This window comes from Lutjanus erythropterus, chromosome 20, assembly GCF_056507025.1.
Source record: "Lutjanus erythropterus isolate fLutEry1 chromosome 20, fLutEry1.hap2, whole genome shotgun sequence".
Lineage (NCBI taxonomy): Eukaryota > Metazoa > Chordata > Actinopteri > Lutjaniformes > Lutjanidae > Lutjanus > Lutjanus erythropterus.
The window spans coordinates 8,466,671-8,488,374 of record NC_139336.1 but is presented as its reverse complement, the minus strand read 5'-3'; the positions used below and the strand labels follow the sequence as shown (position 1 = coordinate 8,488,374).

The following is a 21,704-nucleotide window of genomic DNA, read 5'->3' as shown; positions in this document are numbered from 1 at the left end:
TTTCTACTGGACTTGCATGTGCATGTGTGTCTGTGTGCATATTGTGGCTGTGTGCTGTAGGTTCACGAGGGAGGAGATTATTTTGTGAGAATGTGCTTCGGCACTGAGGATGAAGAAATCACCTCGTAGGGAGGTGCACACTTCAAACAAAACTCCCAATGCAGAAATGCTGAGTAGTCTTCACTCAACATGCAGACACACAAAATGCACACCCATTTGCTCAAAGGTACACTACTGTTTGCTTGTCATTCAAAGTACTTTGACGGACATGCTATTTGTTATGCTGTCCACATGTACACGCTTGCATACATGCAAAGAAGAAAGCAAAGAGATCCATAGAATGATAGGTAGAGACGACACAGAGGGAGGGTGTGAGAGCCAGACAGCAGTTTCAGCTATTAATCTTGTGACATGTTTCTACCTGCATTACTTCTGCAGCTTCACGCATTAACTTTTCCTCTGACTAAACTCTTCATGTGTATCTCCTTCTCAACCAGACTCATGGATGTTGATCCCTTTTTGGTCAAATTGAAACGATAGTGGCTCTGTACACAGACATTTTTTAAAAAACATAAGTTAAAGTCTTAAAAAGATTCACTGACAAAGCAACGGCTCTTGTCATTAACGCTTAGGTCACGTGATGACACCCAGGCCAGCCCCATTGGCTGATGAAGAATGTGAGATGCAGTTCAAACTCCAAAAACAGTAGTAAGTGAACCTCTGGATATGAGATTACTTTGTCACGCAAACTGTTCCCAAAGTCATGAATATGCCTTTTATGTTTACAGCTTCTTTTCGGCTCATTCTGAATCTGACATATTCCTTAAAGGCTTTACTATAGTGAGGATGACATCATGTCATTGCTGTACAGTTAACATATTAGAGAAACTTCCTAGATTGTAGATCCTACCTTAATTGTTTGGTAATCATAGTTATTAGAATTGTGGCCTGATTTAGGAAAAAAAAAAGCTAAAGTTTCTCTCGTGATTGAAGGTCTGAAATGTATATTAAAGAAGCAAACTAACTTCCAGAAATCCTAAATAAACTCTTGTAACTTTAGGTTAATTGATAACCTGTCCAAACTTTCACTTTTCCACATTTAGTAGCAGCTAATTACTAACTAGTCAATGTGTAGTGTTCACTAATGAAAGTGTTAGGTAACTTGTTTAATCTCTGTGGTTGGTCTTTTATTGCTTTTACACAATGGATGCCAGATATGGCAGAGGCTGTGTCTGCTATCTTAGCCTACTCTCTTTCTTCAAGCTAGAGTTGTTGTAAATTTCCCCAAATCTTTGGATTTCTCTACTGATGTTACCAAAAAATCTAACTCATCTGTCTTGTTTCCATTGTTGTATGTACGTTTGGATTGAGTATCCTTAAGTAAGTAAGTAAGATACGGTTTCTTAAAGTTGGTTAGGATGTAATATCAAATTGGGAAAAATCCTATCTTAGAATCCTAATTTAACATAAATTTAAAGGTTGAGTCAGTAGGATTTATCTGAGCTCTTTCACCAGAAAGATTGAGTTTATTATTGATTGTCATTCAAAGGACCAACATCTTGGGTTGGTAAAGTGTCCTGCGCACAGCGAAATAATGAGAAAATAAGGAAATACAGGCAGGTGGTGGGGTCTCTGCAGTCACCTCTCATGGGTCATAGGTGTTGATTGAAAGGGATTGTGTTTATATGAATCTATATATATATATATTTTTTTATTTTTGAAGGAAAATGTTGCATATTATACCTTCAAGATAGGAACTTTCTTTAATGTGGCCCAGCGGCTGCAACAAGCATTTATATATCTATGAACTCATTCAATCACTTTTGGAATGATGAATTATTTGTTGATAAAAAGTGAAAAAGTTGACAAAATTGGCACACAAATGCTGTATTTTCTCACAGAAGAAATTGACATTTCCATTGGCAACAAATTGCTTGTTTTGTCAGGCCAACAGTCCAAAACTCGATGATGGCAACTTCTAACAATGTTATTCTTCCTATTTTAATCTGTCTCTGAGAGTATTTCTCCGTCCGGTTCACAAAATCCAACGACAACAACAACAACAAAGAAACTTGAGTCTCTGGACCTCAAGGACATAATGTTTGGTTTTCCAGAAGTGGTTTCCTCATGCAAGTACGCCTGCCAGCAGACGCACACAAACACAATTACAATCCTGAAGAACATCCTAAACAACAGTTCCTACAAATCGCAAGTCTGGAGGATCCAAACTCCTACTGGAAAATAAAAATGAGCTACTTTTTCCCTTTTCCTGAGTTGTTTTTTTGCACCTTGGATGCATTGATAATTTTAATCTAGCAGTGACAGTGTTATAATTTCAAGAAAGCATCTACAGCCTCATGAAAGTGTTTCAGCCTCTGCACTGACTGTTCCTCCTCTTCCCTCTGCCCCCATGCCTTGTTGGAATAATCACACAGACCTGCACAGTTCACAGTGGGAGGCTGGAGCAATCTGAGACTTAAATAGCAGTCAGTCCCAAACTTATACAAACATGCTCCCCTTTGGGAAACCTACTTATTATCTCAGAGAGGAATAGGCCTGCAGCAGAGATGGGATTCAGGGGAGAACTCTTCAAGGAGAGCAAAGTAACAACAATGCACTGATATAAATGAGAGGCTTTGTCCTAGAAAAAAAAAAACAGGTGGAAGGTGACACTTACTGCAAGGGAATTGCTTGTATTAAAAACGGAGGGCCCTTTGGGGCAGATGCAGATACTGATATTAACGATAAAAAGATTTTAATATATCGGTTGATACTGTTTGTAAAAATTATATTATACAAAATATAGAATATATACATAAACACATTTTTTTTTACAATGATCCCTCAAAAGTGTTTAAAGCAGAAATCTGTAACTTACAACTTTACCTACGACGACGTTACTGTAATAAATCATAAAATGACCATAATATAACATCAGAAGCTGAAGCTGAAAGACTCGTTTCTTCTTCAACACTACAATCATGGTGTCCTCCTTTGAAATTTCCATTTCAGGCCATAATAGCAGTTTCTATATGGCCGTTCCACATGAATAAGAGTTCAAATTAATGCTGAATGTTTGCAGAATGAGTGAATGTCTCTTAAAGAGTTGTAAGAAATGTTGTAGAGAGGAGTAGATGTTTAGAGCTGTTAAATTGAGCAATATGTTCATGGAGTCTGGCAGGCAGTAAAGGAGGCAGTCACTGGACTCAAACTCCAGAGTGTGTAAAAGAGTTGGCTTTTGTTTTCAGGATAATGTGCTTAACCTTACATCAACAGAAAACTGACAGTTATAGACAGCTGATCAAGAAACAGTATAGTATTCGTCATTGCTTGTTATTCTCATTATTGTGCTTGTCCTGTGCTCCTGCAGTGTTTCTGCAGCCTGTCTGAGCTTCCTCAAGTCTGAGGGGGGCGTGGCTGTGAGAAACAACTTGCTTCAACAATAGATTTTATATTACATAGGATTTTAACCTATTTAACATTTGGCTCATCTCGCTAGTTGGACGGTAGTTTAGACAGCATTTTTGGATGTGCAGTTGTTACAGATTGCTCCTTTAAACCTGAATTAAGAAAATGATAAAATATACATAAAATGCTGTCTATTAAGCAAGCAAATAAAAATAATCTGCATCATGTTATGTTAAAAAGAAAACTTTTCACAGAAACGCATATCGGACAACATATGTGCCAATAATGATATAGACCGATACAGCTGTGATAGGACAATATCAGGAGGATGATATCGGTCGGGCTCTAGTCAGCAGAACCAAGGGGGGACTCACCATTAGGCAAAGGCTGGCAATTGCCTTAGACCCCAAGCTACAAAGAGCCCCATAAAATGCCTCAACTTAAGGTTAAGTTCTGTAATTTTTTTTTGCTAATAATTGTGTCTTTCTAAAAGTCTATATGCTAAAATGGCATCAGAATGTCTAATTCACAAGACTTTCAAAAAAAAAGAAGCAAACCTACCCCAGAGGTGCTGGAAGAAGGAGGAATCGAGAACATACTAAAAGACAATACCCACCCCAGCCACAGCCTGTTCACCCTGCTGACATCTGTCAAGAGATACAGAAGTATCCACCACTGTACCACCAGACTTCAGAACAGCTTCTTCCCTGAGGCTGTGAGTCTCCTCAAGTCATCCTCAGCACTCCGCCATAAATAAAAGTTTATTTTTATGACTTATATTTAGTCAGGGATTAAAAAAGTTTGCCTCAGGCCCCAAAATGACTAAATACAACCCTGGGAGTAACAGTGCATTTGAATGTATTTTAACTTCACATACAGTCTGAACAAAATATTTTTTTTATATATAACCCATTAGTTTTCAGACAGTTCTGGCAAAAAAGAGAAAGAAAACCAGATAAGATATTTAGGACCTGTAGACATGTTGAACATAATGATAGAAGGGCTGCAACTGCCAATTATTTTCATTATTGATTAATCTTTCAGCGTTTTACTTGATTAATCGACTAGTTGTTTGGTCCATAAAAGGGTGAAAAATGTTGATCACTGTATTCAAAACCCCAAGGTGATGCCTTCATATGTCTTGTTTTGTCCAAAATATTCAGATATTCAGTTTACTGTCATAAAGAAACCACAAAATATTCAGTTTCCTTGTGATGAAATCAGAGAATTTTGACTTTTTTTTCCTTTAAAAATGACTTAAACTGATCAATCAGTGATCAGAATAGTTGACAACGAATTGAATAATCAACTAATCATTGCAGCTCTAAAAGATAGCTTCACTTTCACTGAATTTGCTGATGCTGCATGAGTCTATGAAAGCAAAACAAATCAGCGCATTGGAATTTCAGTGAATGATGATTAACTTTTCAAAATATATGTAATGGATTATGTAATAGCGGTGTAATAAGGATTTAAAAGCTCCAATAAGTTGTTATAAACTTTTATGAAAGTTTTAGTGCAGGTTTGGATATAAATAAAACAACGTTTAAGGAACTTCAGACTGTGGGAAACGGTCTGCTTTCGTCCCTGAGCAGCAGCTGGGTCACTCCTCCTCTCTTACCTGTAATCATCTCCCTCCTGCTCTCATCCAGGTGAGAGGAAACCACGTCCCCCATGGTCACAGGTGAGCCTCACAGGTATCCGGGCTGCTTACAGGTTGTACTCAAAGAGAAATTAAATAGGTGTTGTTGATATTTCCAGCAGTCTCAAATATCCGCTGGAGGGGGAAACAACGCTTCTCTTCTGTCCCGAGAGACGCACTGTCTCTGCTGCTGCTGCTGCTGCTGCTGCTGGGTGTCTCCACAGTCCAGAGGAGGAGGACTGACTGACTGACTGACTGACTGAGGCGAGGTTACTACTCCCCCGCCGGTGAGGAGGAGGAGGAGGAGGAGGAGGTGAACACTGGTCTGGTTCACAGTGGCAGGACACACCCTCTGGGAGTCATCACTGGTCCAACGTGTTCAGTCGGCCCTGCCAAGGGTGTGGCCAGAACCAGGAGCTTAATAGAGGAACAGCAGATTCACTATGCACTCTGTCAGAGTGTTAGTTATGTGTGCAGCCTGGACAGACGTTATATAGTGTTAGATTTATGACTTATTAATATGACATTCAAAATACCAATCTGCTGTAGGTAAAGATCACTCTCATTCTGTATGTCTAAATCTCAAATAATACATTTAATTAATTCTAATACTACTTCTGAAATCCAAAGTAAGTTTGAAAACTATGAGCTTTTGCACTGAGGAAGTTTTCCATGATGCCCAGTGTTGTCCTGCGCATAGATACATGCTGCCCCCTTGTGGGCTTTTTGTAATATTGCGATGGACCAGTGTCCACTGCAGAGAACCTCACTGATGTCTTTCATCACAGTGAAAAAATCACAAATTCAGTCACTATTTTTTTTTAATAATAAATGATGCTCACATAACAAGTGGTATGAAATAATTCAGCCTTTAGTAGTAGAAAGATTCGCAGTATTCAGGAATGTAAATATACCAGACTTTTGGTTGGGCCCTTGCAACTGGTTCAGATCCTCCTTCAGACATCCAAAATACACCTGTGTTCAGAGAAGAACTGTTATATTAAAAGAAGCCATTTGCTATATTTATATCTATATTTTATTGAAATAAAAATAATCTATCAATTTACAACAAAATCCCAGATTTATTCTACAAAACTGTAAATAAACTGTTCAGTTAAATGCAGAATGTCTTACTTTCTGTGGCTTTTTGTCACATACAGACATGCAATTATGACTGCTGGGTGATATTCATATGTTGATGTTTTCCAATGTCAAGTTTCATAATGTGATGAGATGAGGTACCAAGTTAGGTGCAAAATCTTTCAAGACTAACAAGTTGGCTAACTCATTCAACTGTAAAATCCAACACATTGTTGGTTATATACATATATATATATATATATATATATATATATATATATATATATATATATATATATATATATATATATATATATACATATATATATATATATATATGCCTAATTTGCTGTGTGTGTGTGTATGTGTGAGTGATTCATAACTAGTAAACTGCATGCAGTGGGGCCCATTATAATCTTAGGCCACTGACAGTTTTCTCCCTGATTAATGCCAAATTCAGTGTGAAAGCCATTATTCTCCTAATATTCTTATTACCCATATTAACTATCAGAGAACTATGAGTGAATAACATGTACATGGTATTATTCCTCATACAGTAACAGCAATAGTCACGGCTAGTACTATTAGTTAGTGGATCAACCTAAAAATCAGCAACAACAGACCTTTTTCACAGCAGCCATATTGATCTGAAATAGTTGGGTAAACATAGGTGTTACCAGTGATACTAATGAATTCCTGTTACCCTCCAGTGAGCCAACATGCATGATAGCAGTCTGTTTAACCTAAATGAAACCGGACCTTAATTAGCATCACTGGTAACACCTCTGTTTAACTAAATATTTGTGTCAAAGTGGCTGCCGTGAAAAGCATCTGTTACAGTCATAAAATATATATATATTTTTTTGTTTTCATTGTTTTTATTTATCATGGAAAAATGAAAACTCATCCTCTCAGAGTTTTCTGTTTTTGTCTTTATTATAAACTAAATAAACTGAATATATTTTGGCTTTGCTTTTTCAGAGAAACTAAGCTGCAGATGTCACACTAGGCTCTGGGAACTTTCACTGTTGTGATATGGACAAAAACAAATATCACAATATTTTTGACCAAGTACACTGATATGGATATTGTGTCATTATATCAGTATCAATACTGACTATTGGTGCTTTCACAAAATTTTAACAGAATGAGATTTTTGATAATAATCGCCAGTAATGTGAATATAATGACAAAGTGGCTAAAGGCAAATAAAAGATCTCTTTACTGTAATGCAGCCCTTAGAACCAGGAAATGATGATGATGATGATGACAATAACCATTAATTAGAGCCCAATAATCTCCAAACATGAAAACAATATCACCATTTAAACCAAACACAGTAAAACTACACACATGACACAGATGATTATGGCTTTTCATCTCCTCAGTGATTATACATACTCATTTTATTACACGAAGGGCAGTTTTCTGTAAAGTTCTGTAAAATATCTTTCCTGGTGTCTTAATAATATATGGATTAATTGATTAGGGATTAAAGAACTGGTACAATGCTGTACAGTGAGCAGTTGTTGAAGCTAATAACTTGCAGTTGTAGCCGATCGTCCACCACCACCAATGAGAGGATGATGCGGAAGGATACGCAGTGACGTTTCCAAGTGGAGGCTCCTCCGCAGCGCTGTGAGGTGAGAGAGAGGAGAGAGGGGGAGGAAGCAGAGGGTGAACACTCAGTCCTACACTCAGCAGCATCATGGCACCTATCGGATTAAAGGCGGTGGTCGGCGAAAGTAAGATTATTTTTTATTATTTAGCTCTAAATGTGAGAAGATGCTCCGCTGTGCGCCCACATACGCTTGTGTGTTTGCGTGTGTGTGTTTTTTTTTTTTTTTTTGCAGGATGCGGATGTCAGCTCGTGCAGCTCCGTGATGATGATGATGATGATGATGAAGGTGGTGCTGTTGGTGTTCCATTGTATCTTGTTGTAAAGCAGAGCCGTGCAGTGAGGGAGCTGGAGGTAACCTGCAGAGGCTTGCCTCGTCTCTCTGGGCTCCTGCGCTGCGGATGCGCAATTTGTGTTTCAAGCGCCCGAGACGTGAAAATGGCTTAAACAGGCGGTGATTAGCCCGCTGATAGATAACGTAGGCAAGGATGCAGAAAGCCTGAAGGCAGATGTAGCCCACATACGCCCTTTTAGTCTCAACCAGCGTTTATTTCAGGAATAATCTGCGCTGCAACATAAACTGTGGTTATTATAATAATGTTCTGTAAGATGCTGCAGACGTCTGCTTCTCACGTCTTGACTAGCTAATTATAGCCAATAATTTCATACAGTGTAACTGGCTGTAACGTGACTGGCGATTAACACTCTCCATCCGTGGGATTCCCTGATTTGTGCAGTGCCTCACCCCTCTGATGGAGCAGGAATCGGTTGCGTAAAACACCCTTTCTCCACCTGAGCGCGTCAATCACGCTGCTGTCAGCTCTGCTGCACGTTAATGGCGGAAAGTTGCCTAAAAAAGGCCTTTACGCACGAAATTCCGCATTATCTGTCCACAAGCTACCGTCCAGTAACGATCGGCCAATGGCCTTTCATCATCATCATCATCCTCATCATCGTTCCCTTTACTGGCTGTGCGCCAACCGATCAAACCCAGTCTGTGTAATAATCCTGTATCATCAGGACGCTGCAGACTCCGCTGCTCACTATCTGATTCTGTCATTTACACTCATTTATTTGGGCTGATGTACCAGCGTGTGTGTGTGTGTGTGTGTGTGGTGCTGATGCAGGCCTGAACATGGAGGCGCAGCTCGATGCTCCTCAGCAGGGTCAACTGGGTGCAAGTGTTGGTGGTCGTGATAATGTCAGACAGTCCTGCGGAGTAAAGTAAAGACGCATAGAGACCTCTTAATGCGAAGCCACGTTTCAAATCATTTCTTCTGCTGCACCCTCTCCTCATTCTCGGTATCGTGCCCTGCCCGTGCTGCAGGATCTGCTTCATTTGATATCTGCTGTTCAGATTATTGATTCTGCTTTACATTTCACTACAGAAATCCACGCACTGCCACTCTATGTCTCACTCTCGGCCAGTAAAATTGCTGAATCTCTAAATGTCTATCAGGATCAGGAGTGTATCGCCTTTGTCATGTGTCCTGCCGCACATTTTTTGGGCCCCCATCTCCTCACCCCACCCAATCACAAGCACAGATACGCATCCTCAGTCAGTCTCACAGAGTTACAGTATTTCTCTGCTCTGATATAATGGAAGATGAAAAGGTTCGTGCTTTGGCTGGGAATCAGACCTCCCACATGGAGCAAGAGTTGAGCCTCAACCACCGATGATTACAAATCTAAAAATGTCAAATCAGGTTGAAGCCAAGAGTAAAATATAATATTATATTAAGTAAATATAATGTATTGTGTAATATATAGTGTAATATCCAAATAGCAGAACCTGTAGTGTTTTGACAAAGGAAAAATTTGTGACAAAATGAGGTACTGTGGTGCTGCAGAGATGCTCTGGTTTACAAATCTTGCTCTCCAGATGTAAGAAAACATGTTTGTTTGGCACAGACCCCAACAAATGTCACATCATCGTGGTTTTAATAGTGCAGAATTGTGATGCAAGAATGAATGCATTCCCACTAATCATATCACGTATTGCAGTTTTACACATTGTGCAGCCTAGATATGAAGTTATGTGTAAAAAATACTTTCCATTCATAATATAGTCTGTACAGTCAAAGTCAGCTTCACACAGTGATCAAATCTATGTTCACTTAACTTCATTCCACTGTCCACCATCTTCATGTGTCTCATGCTTAGCAATCAGTTAGCAATATTATATGATCATACTGTCATGATAAGATTCCATTGATAATGCTAAATTATTGAGCCGTCCTGCTGTGGCGTTAGAGCGGATTTTTTAAATAGGTGATTAGAAAATTTTGTTTGGTCTGGTGTTATAATATGGTTAGTATTACTGTGAGTAGGGCTGCAGTGATTAGTGGATTAATCGATTAGCTGTTAATCACCAACTATTTTGATAATCAGTCAATTGTTTTGAGTCATTTTTTAAGAAAAAAATCTCTGATTTCAGTTTCTCAAACGTGAATATTTTCTGGCTTATTTTTTTTTCTATGACAGTGAACTGAATATATTTGGGTTGAGGACAAAGCAAGACATTTGAGGACGTCATCTTGTGCTTTTTATGGACCAAACAAACTAATCAATTAATAGAGAAACTAATCAACAGATTAATCAACAATGAAAATAGTCATTGCAGCCCTAGAATGAACTGCATTACATAGTTATTGGACAAAAACCATCACATCTTAACCAATACATTTATCGATTCTTTTTGTTAGTCTTGAATTCATTTGCTTGGAATCTTTGATTTTATTAATGAAATAGCATTAATCATTATCATCTTTGGGAAACAGTGATTGACATTTTTTAGACAAAAAAACCAATTGCTTAATCAAGAAAATGATCAACTAACTAATTGTTAATGAAAATATTTACTTGCAGCTCTAAGTCAGTAACATTTTATGATCATATTGTCACAATAAGATTTCACTGATATAACTGGATTATTGGGCAGCGCTGCTGTGCAGTGAGTGGAGATTTTTGTAATAGGGGGATGAGAAAATATTGCTTGGTTAAATACTATATTGTGGTAGAAGATTTTTCAGTAATATGACAGCATTTTTTAAAATTTAAAACCATAAAACATCATCTGCACACCTACAGCATGACACAATCCAGCTTCACATGCCAAATATTCTAGTGTCTTCTGTATTATTTAATTACTTGGGCCTTGTGACTGGCAATTACATAACCCAGTTAGTAAAACTAAAGGCAGTCACACACGCAGCCTCTCGGTGTCGAGTCTTTTCCAGAACAGTGTAAACACTCGTGCACGTCTCCCTGTAGGTGAAGGCAGGGACGCAGCAGGCAACACCTGCGCTCTGTTTGGCTGAGGTGGAGCTGGGATGGGATTGGTGGAGCTGGAGGTGGTGGGGGCAGAAGAGGGAGGGCGACACCACCGTGGGTCCTCTCTGCAGCAGTGGATGTAGCCAGGATGAAGGAGGGGGGGGATGGGCAGCGAGCAAGAGCTTCGCTCTCCCCTTTCAATGACTGTATATGAGCATCAGTCCCACAGAGCAACAGAAGGAAAATAAAGCTGAACAATGAGGATCCCAGCAGCCAGCAGCAATAACCTGAGCTGCTAGATATTTAACTCAGATTGGTGCTGATGAAGCTGAGAGAGAAGCTGTAAACTGCAAGTCAGTGATTAAAAAGAAACAAATTCTGTTTTTGACATTTAGGAGGTGTGCAGTGTACAGTTTAATGCATATAGGGTCATTGAACTGGGTCTCAGTATTGTGTATGTGTTCATGTTATTCTGTCTATTTGTATTTCTCAAGAAGCAGGGTGTTATTATGGATAAAATCTTGTATCATAGAATACATAATTTCCTATCATAAAACTGCTATAGTGGTATACTGCAGTAGATTTTGGGGAAATTTAAGTAAGAAAGTAGCTAGATAAAGCAGCAACATGAGAATTTAAGTTTTTGGCTAATCGACTGAAATATATATCTTAGGAATCAAGATACTACTTGTTTTTTTCTCAGTTATTTCTTTATCTATTTTAATAATTGAACAAACAAATAAACAAGCAGAAATAACACTTAAAGTATAAATACAAATGTCTCTTTTCTACATAGAATCAAAACACATCTAACCAGGATGGGTAGATGGCCCATAAAGTTCCCATGTCCTCAGAAAGTTATCCCCTTTGTCTTTTTTAAATAAAGTGTGCTGTTTCAGTTCTAAAATTATGGTCACGGGATGCTGGAGCCTTTCCCAGCTAACATTAAGCGGGAGGCAGGGTACACCCTGGACAGGTTGCCAGTTTATCACACGGCTGACACACACTCACATTCACACCTACAGGCAGTTTACACCCTGTTTACACCTGGTATTAATATGCGATCTATTTCCGGATACATTATCCATAAGAGAAAAATCGTGTGTTAATGCGAGGTGTAAAATGCTTCGTGATCAGAATGTGATCAGATCTGACTGATTCCATCTAGAGGAACTCTGGATCACAGTGTGTGATCTTAGGTATGTGTAAACACAATCTGTACAAGAACCTGGATAACAAATCGGGATACAGATCCGATTTTAATGCCAGGTGTACCAGATCATGAGGTTCATCCTGCACATTCAGTGATTTACATACAGTATTAATCATTACGCTTTAGTTGCATAAGAGGTAAAAAGTGATGTGATTGTCTGCTTCAGAGTCAAAATATGGCTGTTCAGCTGAAGTGAAGATAGAGAAACAACAGTCTGCAATGACATGATCACTGATTTAAACCCATTAAACAGAACATTTCATCGGCGGCTCTTACAGACCCTTTTCACGGCAGCCATTTTGACATGAAATAGTGAAAAAGGTCTATTGAACTGCGATTCCACCCTGAACATACAATTTTTCATTCTTTCCTTCTGACACCATGTGTCAGCTGATCTTAGTGATTAATGTTGTTGCTGTTCTCATGTGTGAAGGATTAAGTGAACACAGAGGTGGAGCTGAACTGAAAAAAGGAAACAATGCAAAGTTTGTGCTGAAATGTGCCAGTTGAGTTCTAAGTAGGACAGAAAACTGGAGCTTAAAAATTAATAGTATTGTTGTTCCTTAATTTGTCTGCTGAGACGTTGAAAACATTAAAGTTCTAGTTTGGCATTTTGGGAAATTTACTCATTCAATTTCTTGCAAAGAATGAGACAGGAAATTGATATCATTGTCATGTTTGTGTGTTTAGTACAGAGCTTGTGTCAAGATGTAAATAGCCTAGCTTAGCATATAAACTGGAAGTATACAGGGGATCCGCTAGCCTGGCTCTGTCCAAAGTTCAGTTCGTTGCCAAACAAAAGCCAGTGACTATGCAGCTTCCCAGAGTCGTGACGTCACGTCATGAGGTTGCCAGATTTGCTTTTGTTGTTCCTGTACGGAGAACAAAATCAAAACCTGTCACTTGGATTGTATGTGGAAACCTGCGCTATAGCTGGAAATGCTGCTACTTGATAAGCTAGGTAGCTTCAACATACAGTATAACTCCCTTTAAAACCATAAATTGTTGTCTCTGCATTTTTGTTATTAGGGCTACACCTAATGATTATCTTTTAAACAGTTGATCAAGCATTTTTTTGGATAGTTGACTAATTTAGAGATTACTCTACTGATTCCTTTTTTTACTTGATTAATATGTCATTTAATCTACCCAAAAGAAATAGCACACACCCTTAAAATAGACATAAAGAACAGTAAAATAATGATAATTGTGCCATATTTTAAAGTTTATCTAATGTCCACCCTTTTCAATAGACCATATTAATGTAATAATTTAATCAGTATTCAGGGAAGCCTTTCCCTCAACTGGAGAATCAGTATTTTTACTTAAGTACTTGATTTAATACTTAAATAGGTTTTGACATGGATTTATTTAATCGCTGGAGTAATCTGTAGTTCAGATTGTCACTGGCAACTGTGTTTTTTCATCAGTGTGGGATGAGGAAAATAACTGAAATGGTCCCAATTTGGTCCCAGTTCAAAAAGTTGTATGACTTATCATATCAGCTCCATACCAAGAACACTGGAGAATTCAAGTAACCATGTATCTATTGAGAAACATTCTGCTGGGGAACCTTTAGAAAATGAATCACAAGTGACTACTATCAAACATTTTCCATGTCTTCATAATCCTAATATATCATGATTGGGTGGAGTTAAAAAATAAACATGACAGTGCTGCTTGACAAAGCGCTCTTGTGTTTCACTTCAGGTGCTCCTGCAGAGTAGTTGTACTGCTGTAACAAGCCAAATATCAGAAACATACTGTTGCATCTCTGTCTAAAACACTCCCACAATTTAGAAGGTCGTGGGAAAGGTTTGCTGCCTGCAGGTTGTTCTCTGGGTGAATCCACTGCATTGACCAGGTGCAGCAGTTCATTGGATGTATTTCTGTAAAACTGCATGTTGTCAGAAATATCAAAATAATGATAAATATTGATACTGAATATTTATTATATGTATTTAAACTTTTTTTTTTTTTGCAGTATCAGTACTCTGGTACAAGCTGCACTTTCTTGCTCTGTCTTCTCTCTGACAGCTCCAACAACTGACCTCTCACTTATTTACAGTGCTGACTTGTTATATTTTAATAACAATTATATAAAAAAAAAGATATGCCCTCAATGTGAGTCAATTTTTCATACTGAAAAATAGTATTAAATATCAGTATCAAGATATTGTAGCGAAATTAGAAAGTCCAGAATCACAACAACACTAGTTGGTATAGTTTATTTTGATCTATGGAAAAAGCAAGCCAATCTGTTTCCCCCTTTTGTCCAGTTTTTATGCTAAGTGAGGCTACCTCAACCTGACTCTAGCTCCATACATAACAAACAGATGTGGGACTGATCCTCTCATTTTCCTCTTTGAAAGAAAGTAAATAAGCTCATTTCCCAAAATGTTGAACTATTCCTTTATGTGTCTTAGTGGTTGTGATGAGTTCACTCTTCCCTGGAAGTATCTGGAAGCAGAATGGGGTGTAGTCAGTCCTCTCAGTGTAGGCTTGGGTAGAAGATAAGAAAGAAGGAGAAAGGTGAAATGGAAACAGAGAAGGACACATGCATGCACTTAGCTGCACACACGCACACACACACACACACACGCACGCACGCACACACACACACACACAGCCTTCCACTGACCTTGGAAGCATCACTGAACCAGAGCACCGCACACTCGTCTGGGTTCAGCGTCTGACGCAGTGCCTGCTGCCTCTGGGCCTCCGTAAAACACACAACAAATACACATCCTGCACAGACACACTCCCAAATAAGTCCATGGCGAAATGTCATGTCGCCGTGGTTACGGAGCATGAAGGGCTGGCTGAAATAGAGCTTCCTAATGCAGGGTTACAGTGGCTCATAATCTTAATGAATTCCCCTTCTCTTTCACTGAGGAAGAGTGCTGTGTCAGAGCTGGCAGACATCCTCCTCCTCCCACTCCTCTCTGCAGCACGTGACCGCTCTGCCCTCTCCATCCTCCCTTTGCATACATACACACACATGCAGAGGAGACATATTTAATACAGCATTACAGAAATATCTGCTTATAGAAGATCGCCACGGTACGAAAGCCAAGCAGCGTCAGCCAAGATGCTCTTGTCTTCGAGCGACAAAAGCAAAAAGAGAAAACGCACATCAATGAGAAGGGGAAAGAGGATTTAAAATGCAAAATGGCATTGATTTTGGTCCTTTCTTCTGTACATTATCAAGCAAAACTGAATCAGAGTAGACTGCAGAGTTCTTCAGAGAGAGCTCCAGCCAGGTTTTTACAGTCTGCAGCATCACAGTGGATTGCCTGCTTCCCCAAAGTCTATATACTGTCTGCCATTTTCAGACGCTGCCTTTCTGCGAGTTGATCCTCATCCTCAGTTAAATCCCTCTCTGTTTCATTTTTCTGGCACTCTATAGACGCTAACCAAAGCAAACACCACCTACCTGCCCTGGTATTTCATAAATAGAGCCTTAAAAAATTAGCTGATTAATCGGTTAAATAAAACGATCAATCAACTACCATTTTGATAAACGATCCGTCTTTAAAGCCAGAGTGAAATGGCAGTTAAAGCACCTTAATCTTCCGTAATGTGTGTATTTCCAGTCAAACAAGGGATTTGATGAAATCATTCAGGGATTTAAGTTGATTGCTCATAATGTGTGTGTGCTGTCGTGAGTGCAGAGTCTCTGGAGAAATTTATCACAGATTTGGAGCTGTAGAGGACTGTTGGCCTCCACCCACACCTTCGTCACCTGCATTATTAGAAGTGAAGAAATTAGACTGTAACCACACTCGTCTGGAAATAGAAACCACCGTCAACACACACCTACAAAGAAGCACCCATGTTCTATGACCTGAGAGCATGGGTGCCCGTAAGATAACAAAATCAGCTGTGGTTTGATTTGGGGTTAGATGGTTGCCCCAGATGGCATCTGATAGAGTAAATTAATGTGAACAACTCAAGTTCAAATTAACACCAAATTTTCATCAAATGGAGGAGTAGATGTTTACGACTACTAAATTGAGCAATGCGTTAATGTAGTTTGGCAGCTAGTTAATGGAAACAAAAGTAACATTCTCAACCAAATGTGAAGAAGTAAAAGTAATGATGTTATGTAAAAGATGTCTATGTGTTGTGTTGCAGAGATATCTACTGAAGTTAGCATGCTAACCAGCTAGCTCCAACCCTGGAATTGGACTGTCACCTTGTAGTTTCAGCTGTAACATGTATGCTAGCAGCGAAGTTGCTACTTTCATAAGGTTTTGTAGCTTTTATAGTGTAATAAATAAACAAAATAAACTCACAAAACATCAAGAAAAGAAACATTCTTACACCTATTGTCTGTAATAAACTGCACACCTTCTGAATTCAAGTGTCTCTCTTTTACCGAACTAAGAGAAGCTCAAATGCCTTGTTAACTCGTCGTAAACTCGACAGAAACAAAATAAAATTCAACAAAATCATCATTCCATAGTCCTTCCACTTGTCAATCCCGTTTTTGTTGAAATTAATCCCTAATCCGTCATGTTAGATGTGAAAATATCCTGTCTCCTTGCTGCCTCGCTGATACCCAACCTCCCTCTTGCTCCCCTCCTTTTTACACGTCTTTTGTCCCCATATGCCGTCTTCATTGCCCCTGACATCTGGTTGGAGCAGCTGTAAATCACCTCAGTATTGTATTCCCCTTCATCAAGGTGGCCTCCATTGGTGTTGGAGTCTGTGTTTTGCCCTAAACACTCTCCCAATACCCTGAGCTGCTAAAGGCCATTAGCTACACAGCTAACTGAGCTAACAACAGCTAGTAGCTACAGTTAAAGATAGTTACAGCAAAGAAGGGCTACTCTGATGACATGTTGCCTCTTTTTAGAGGCTATTTAGAGTTACCTTCGATATGTTGCCATATCTTACATGTTGCCCCTTTAACATATTCAAAGAATTATTTTCATACATAAATATGCTTTTTAACATTTGAAAGAAATTAATGCAGAGATACAGCATAAGAATTTATTTCACTGTGTCTGTAAGTCATGTCTCCTATTAAAATATCAAACATTACCTGCTCAAACTGAAATACGTTCTTGTTCTTGATAAAGTAAGCAGTTCCCTTACTGCTTTTTAATTAATGTGTCCTCACTGGCACTTTATGAACACTTTAAGTTTAAACGTGACTATTAAAACAAAGAGCCTCTTGCTGCTCTGAGAAATTTGGCATAAGTAGGTCTGCGCTCACAGAATCAAATGTGTTGAAAATACAAAAGATGTCCTCTCATCTAAAAGGAACAGTTTAGTGTTATGATATCTGCTAAAATAATTCTAACTGGAGGCGTCCAGTAGGAGTGTTACAACACCGGGTTATGCACAATAGTCATCGATCAGTCAACTGGTCGTCACTGACCTCATTACACAAGAAAAGGAGTATTTTGAATAGCATTTTTAAACATAATATATGGCTAAAATCATTCTGACTATGCCCAGTCGTCCACTGTTCACATCATGCACAGGTAGAGAAATAAAACTAGTCCATAAAACCCTTTCACATCCAAGTGGTGCCAAACATCACACACAGCCAGCAGCATCCATGCATGTAAAACTGGCCATGAATCATGTTCTTGTTGCTGTATTAGCAGCTTCTGTTGATTGATGAAGACACATATTCACCTGATTTTCACCTCATATAAGCTCATTGCTGTCAGGTTAATAGAGCTGGCCGTCAACTCCATGTATGGCAAACAAAACAAATGGTAGCATGTATTCCAGGATAACAAAGAAAACACTTTGGATGCGTTGTTAATATAACAATAAAATGAACTGAAACTCACTCACCATCTGGCTAAGTTGGAAGTGTTTCCTCCCTTCATCTGAAAAGTTTGATGGCACCTTTTGCACACAGTTTTTTTTTTTCAAATTCATTATTAATCACTGATGATCCATCTCGAATGCAGAGTACTTTCATACATGACTCTTAAGCCATTTTTCTACCCACAATACCCAGAACCTTTAGTCCCTGGGAACTACTTTTCAGGAACGAAAAGGTTCCTTCATCTCCTTCCTCTGTGATCTAAAGACCCATGAAGATTAGTTTGATTAGTCTGTTGATGTTTCAAAACTGTTTGTCACTTTTGTGTGCGACTATCAATTCCTACCACCAAGGAGGGTGCTCTTCTTCTTCTTTTGATGTTTAACAGCTGACTAGAACATATGTAGGTGTAAATGCTGGCCCTGTCAGGTCTAGAAGAATTGCATCCCAATAAAAAAAACAAGAACCATCATTTTATCAGAATTTTTGCATCAACGTGGTGCCGAAGCATCAGTTCTTGTGCCATCCTTAGTAAGGATTAGTTAAGAGCATTTTTTAATGTTGATTGCTTCCATGTTGTTACGTAAATTTTGATTGATGCTTCCACACCATTGGCTGGCACTGCTAGGCTCATGGCCTTTGAAGACAGAAAGGATTGACCCATGTCCACGCTGCTGTCATTATGTGCTCATGTGGCCTCTTAAATTAGGAGATTTGGGGCAATTAGGTACATTTATGTCAACTCTATGAGAATTTGTTGACATACTGCGAACACAAGGGACTAGTCCACTAATATACAATACATATGTAACTATACAGACCTGCAGTCAGTGCATCTCTGCCCTCAGGCTTCATGACTCATGACCTTTTCTCTGCTCCTGTACATCATCTCCCATCACCCATCGGTGCAGGTCATGGGAAAGGGTCCTGAAATCAGTCCATTTTCTGGATGACCTTTGACCTCTGACTGGATGGATGTTGGAAGCCAGACAGGCTACAGATTCATGATCTTATCTTTGCTTTTCTTACAACCAACTTGTGCTGGTTGGGGCTGTTTTTTGGCATTATGTAACTGCAGGCCTGTCTGACCAGGCTGCAGACTAAATATTAAGGCCATGAAGCACACCAGCTCTGGGCTCTAAGATTGGCACTCTCATACAGTATCTTATGTCTAGTTTGTATTTTTTAATTAATTTGACTTTAAAATAAGTGCTGAAGATATGGAGCTGCAGGAAACCATAGTAGCATGTGATACTACGTTTACAAAAGTGAACCTTTACTTAAATCGCACTACAGTACAAACAGTTTATTTTTATGTTTTACAATGGCTTATTTAAGAAAAGGCTGTACACGTGAAGCTTCAAGTGTCTTAATGACAAACAGTTGAAAAAGATCACTGAAGTGAACTGAAGAGCGGTGAGGGCTGTCGTCGTGTTTCAGCGCAAGTCCTGCTGAAATGTCCGCCTGTCTCTTTAAGATCAGCCGTGTCAGATTCTCTTGGGAGTGATGCTGCTGCGAAGCTGAGATCCAGAGAAAAAATGGGTCATGTACTCATAGGTGAAAGTCCCTGAAGGGGGGAGAAACTGTCAGCTCTTCACTGCTGCATAATGTGTAGAGTCAGGCCTGTGTGTACATTGAGCCAATCAGCAATATCATGTACATTACACTGCTTATTATTGTGGCTCACAGAGTGCGGTCAGTTTTGTTTTGTCCCCCTGAAAAAATCCTTTTCATATATTCTTTGGCTACAATCAAATATGTTTGCAGGTGCATATTTTAAATAAATGAATTCTCTTCTTTAAAGTTTTATGGCTTGTTCCTTTAGTCTTCTTTTCCTTCCTTGCGCCGCCATGAGGATGTGTATCCTGTTAAACTGGAAGTGAGAGGCTTCTGAGGCCTCTGAGGAGTGTGTTTGTGTGTGTGTGCGGGCGCACGTGTGTGTGTGTGCCACTCTGACTGTTTGGTTGACACAGCTGTTGCACTGTGTTTTTTCAGGTCCCTTCCCTTCTGTCTGGCTGGTGCGATCTGTATTGTTGTGCCTCTGTCAAGAGGTCAGAAAGGAAAAAATCCATGGCGCCGTCTCCTCCTGATGTTGTGTTGATCTTTATTCTCAGTTAGTTACAAGAGTGTGCAGCATCCACTTTATTATTACAACATAATGTGGTTATTTACATGCCTCAGTGAAGGTAGAGCTGGGCAATATATTGATATTATATCATTATATGAGACTAGATATCATCTTATTTTGTGTTTGTTGTGTTTTCCTCATTTTAAAGGCACTATACTTTAGTGTTTTCAGGTATCTGTAGTTCACTTGAATATTTCACATCATTTTCACATCATATATTTCACATCATTTTCTTTAGAATGCATTATCACCTTTTTAAGTTTCATGTTAGCAAACAGTTCCCTGTTTGCACAACCAGCTGACATGGACCAACACTAGCATTCATTCATTCGTGTTTGTGTTCACGTGATGCACTCTCCTTTTAGCTCTGGTTTGGTCTCCACCAACTCCTTAAAAAAAACGAATGTCTCTTTTGCTCCACTTTCTTCAATAGCTAGTTGCTAACTTCGTCTGTGTGCTGTGTGGTGCAGGTAGTGTTGAGTGAGCTTGTCAGAATGTATTTGTTTAAAATAGCTGTGGGGTTAGTAAGAGTCAGGTGATAATTGTCTGGGTTAAATCATGCCGCACCTTTTCAGCATTTGTTTCATTTTTTATTTAAAAACTCCACAACTTGACAAGCCACAGTGTTTTCATGCACATTTCTCCAAACTATAAATGTATCAAAGAGAGACTGAGTTTTTTTTTTTTCATTGACCAATATTGATTGCAAAAGTTGTGTTGTTGCTCCTCAATTCACCTTTAGATCAGGATGTAATGTGTAGTAGTATGCATGTAGTGTGAAAGTAACTTAAGTAACTTAATAATATCACGTAAAAAACTCACTATTGTAGGGATGTAGAGGATAGTTTAAAGATTGGTGCTTCATTTATAATGCTGACATCTGAATTCTGTGCAGGTTTTTAAAAGAAATGCATGTCTTTTCTGTTTGAACCCAGTATTTCTGCACAGTTAAAGATCAAGATTGGATTACACTAATATGATCAGTAATATTTGTAGGATTAGATTCCAGTGGTGGCTGTAAAGGATTGTTACATGATCCAAACATTTCTGATGAATCCAGTGTTGTAAAGTCCAAGACTAAGTCATTTAATTCAATGCATCTTTTAATTCAAATTGAGGATTTTTTTTTAGGGTGATGACATAAAATATGACAGCCTCATTCAAACCTCAGCACAAGCTTCAAATGTAAAAAATTACATTCAGTTCAGCCCTACATTAGATGATACTAATGTATCAGTTCAGTGACTTGGAGCTACTTTTATCAGAAAACCTTTATCAGAAAAATGCTGCTGCTCAGAACAAAAGGAAACACATCAGCTGCTGCAGAGGAAAAGGGAAAACGAGTGACGGATATCCCCGCTGCTTCTTGTTTGTATTAGTGTCTCATCCTGTGGCCTGTGTGGGCCCGGAGCCGCTGCCGCATGAAAAACAAGTCGACTTTTTAGGAACAAATGTGAATCAGCTTTAATTTTACAACTCTTACTCTGAGTGCTTAGCAAAGTCAAAGAGTCAAAATACTCAAAATAATAAAATAAAAGCCTGTGTGTGTCA

At 38.9% G+C, this 21,704-nt stretch overlaps 2 protein-coding genes across 3 annotated transcripts in view; one reads left to right on the top strand and one right to left on the bottom strand.

Annotated features, from left to right (window-relative positions):
* niban2a (niban apoptosis regulator 2a) overlaps positions 1–5,099 on the bottom strand; it is a 41,731-nt gene extending 36,632 nt beyond the window's left edge. The window contains exon 1 of the mRNA XM_084745585.1: positions 5,030–5,099. Within this exon, the coding sequence (XP_084601711.1) occupies positions 5,030–5,084 (55 nt within the window). The 5' untranslated portion in view covers positions 5,085–5,099. The remainder of the gene's footprint in view (positions 1–5,029) is intronic.
* Positions 5,100–7,741: 2,642 nt separating this feature from the next.
* Positions 7,742–21,704, top strand: part of stxbp1a (syntaxin binding protein 1a) — a 44,800-nt gene continuing 30,837 nt past the window's right edge. The window contains exon 1 of one of the 2 annotated variants that reach the window (XM_084745466.1): positions 7,742–7,875. In XM_084745466.1, coding sequence (XP_084601592.1) covers positions 7,839–7,875 — 37 coding nt within the window. In that variant the 5' untranslated portion in view covers positions 7,742–7,838. The remainder of the gene's footprint in view (positions 7,876–21,704) is intronic. The other variant, XM_084745467.1, reaches the window with a different exon arrangement.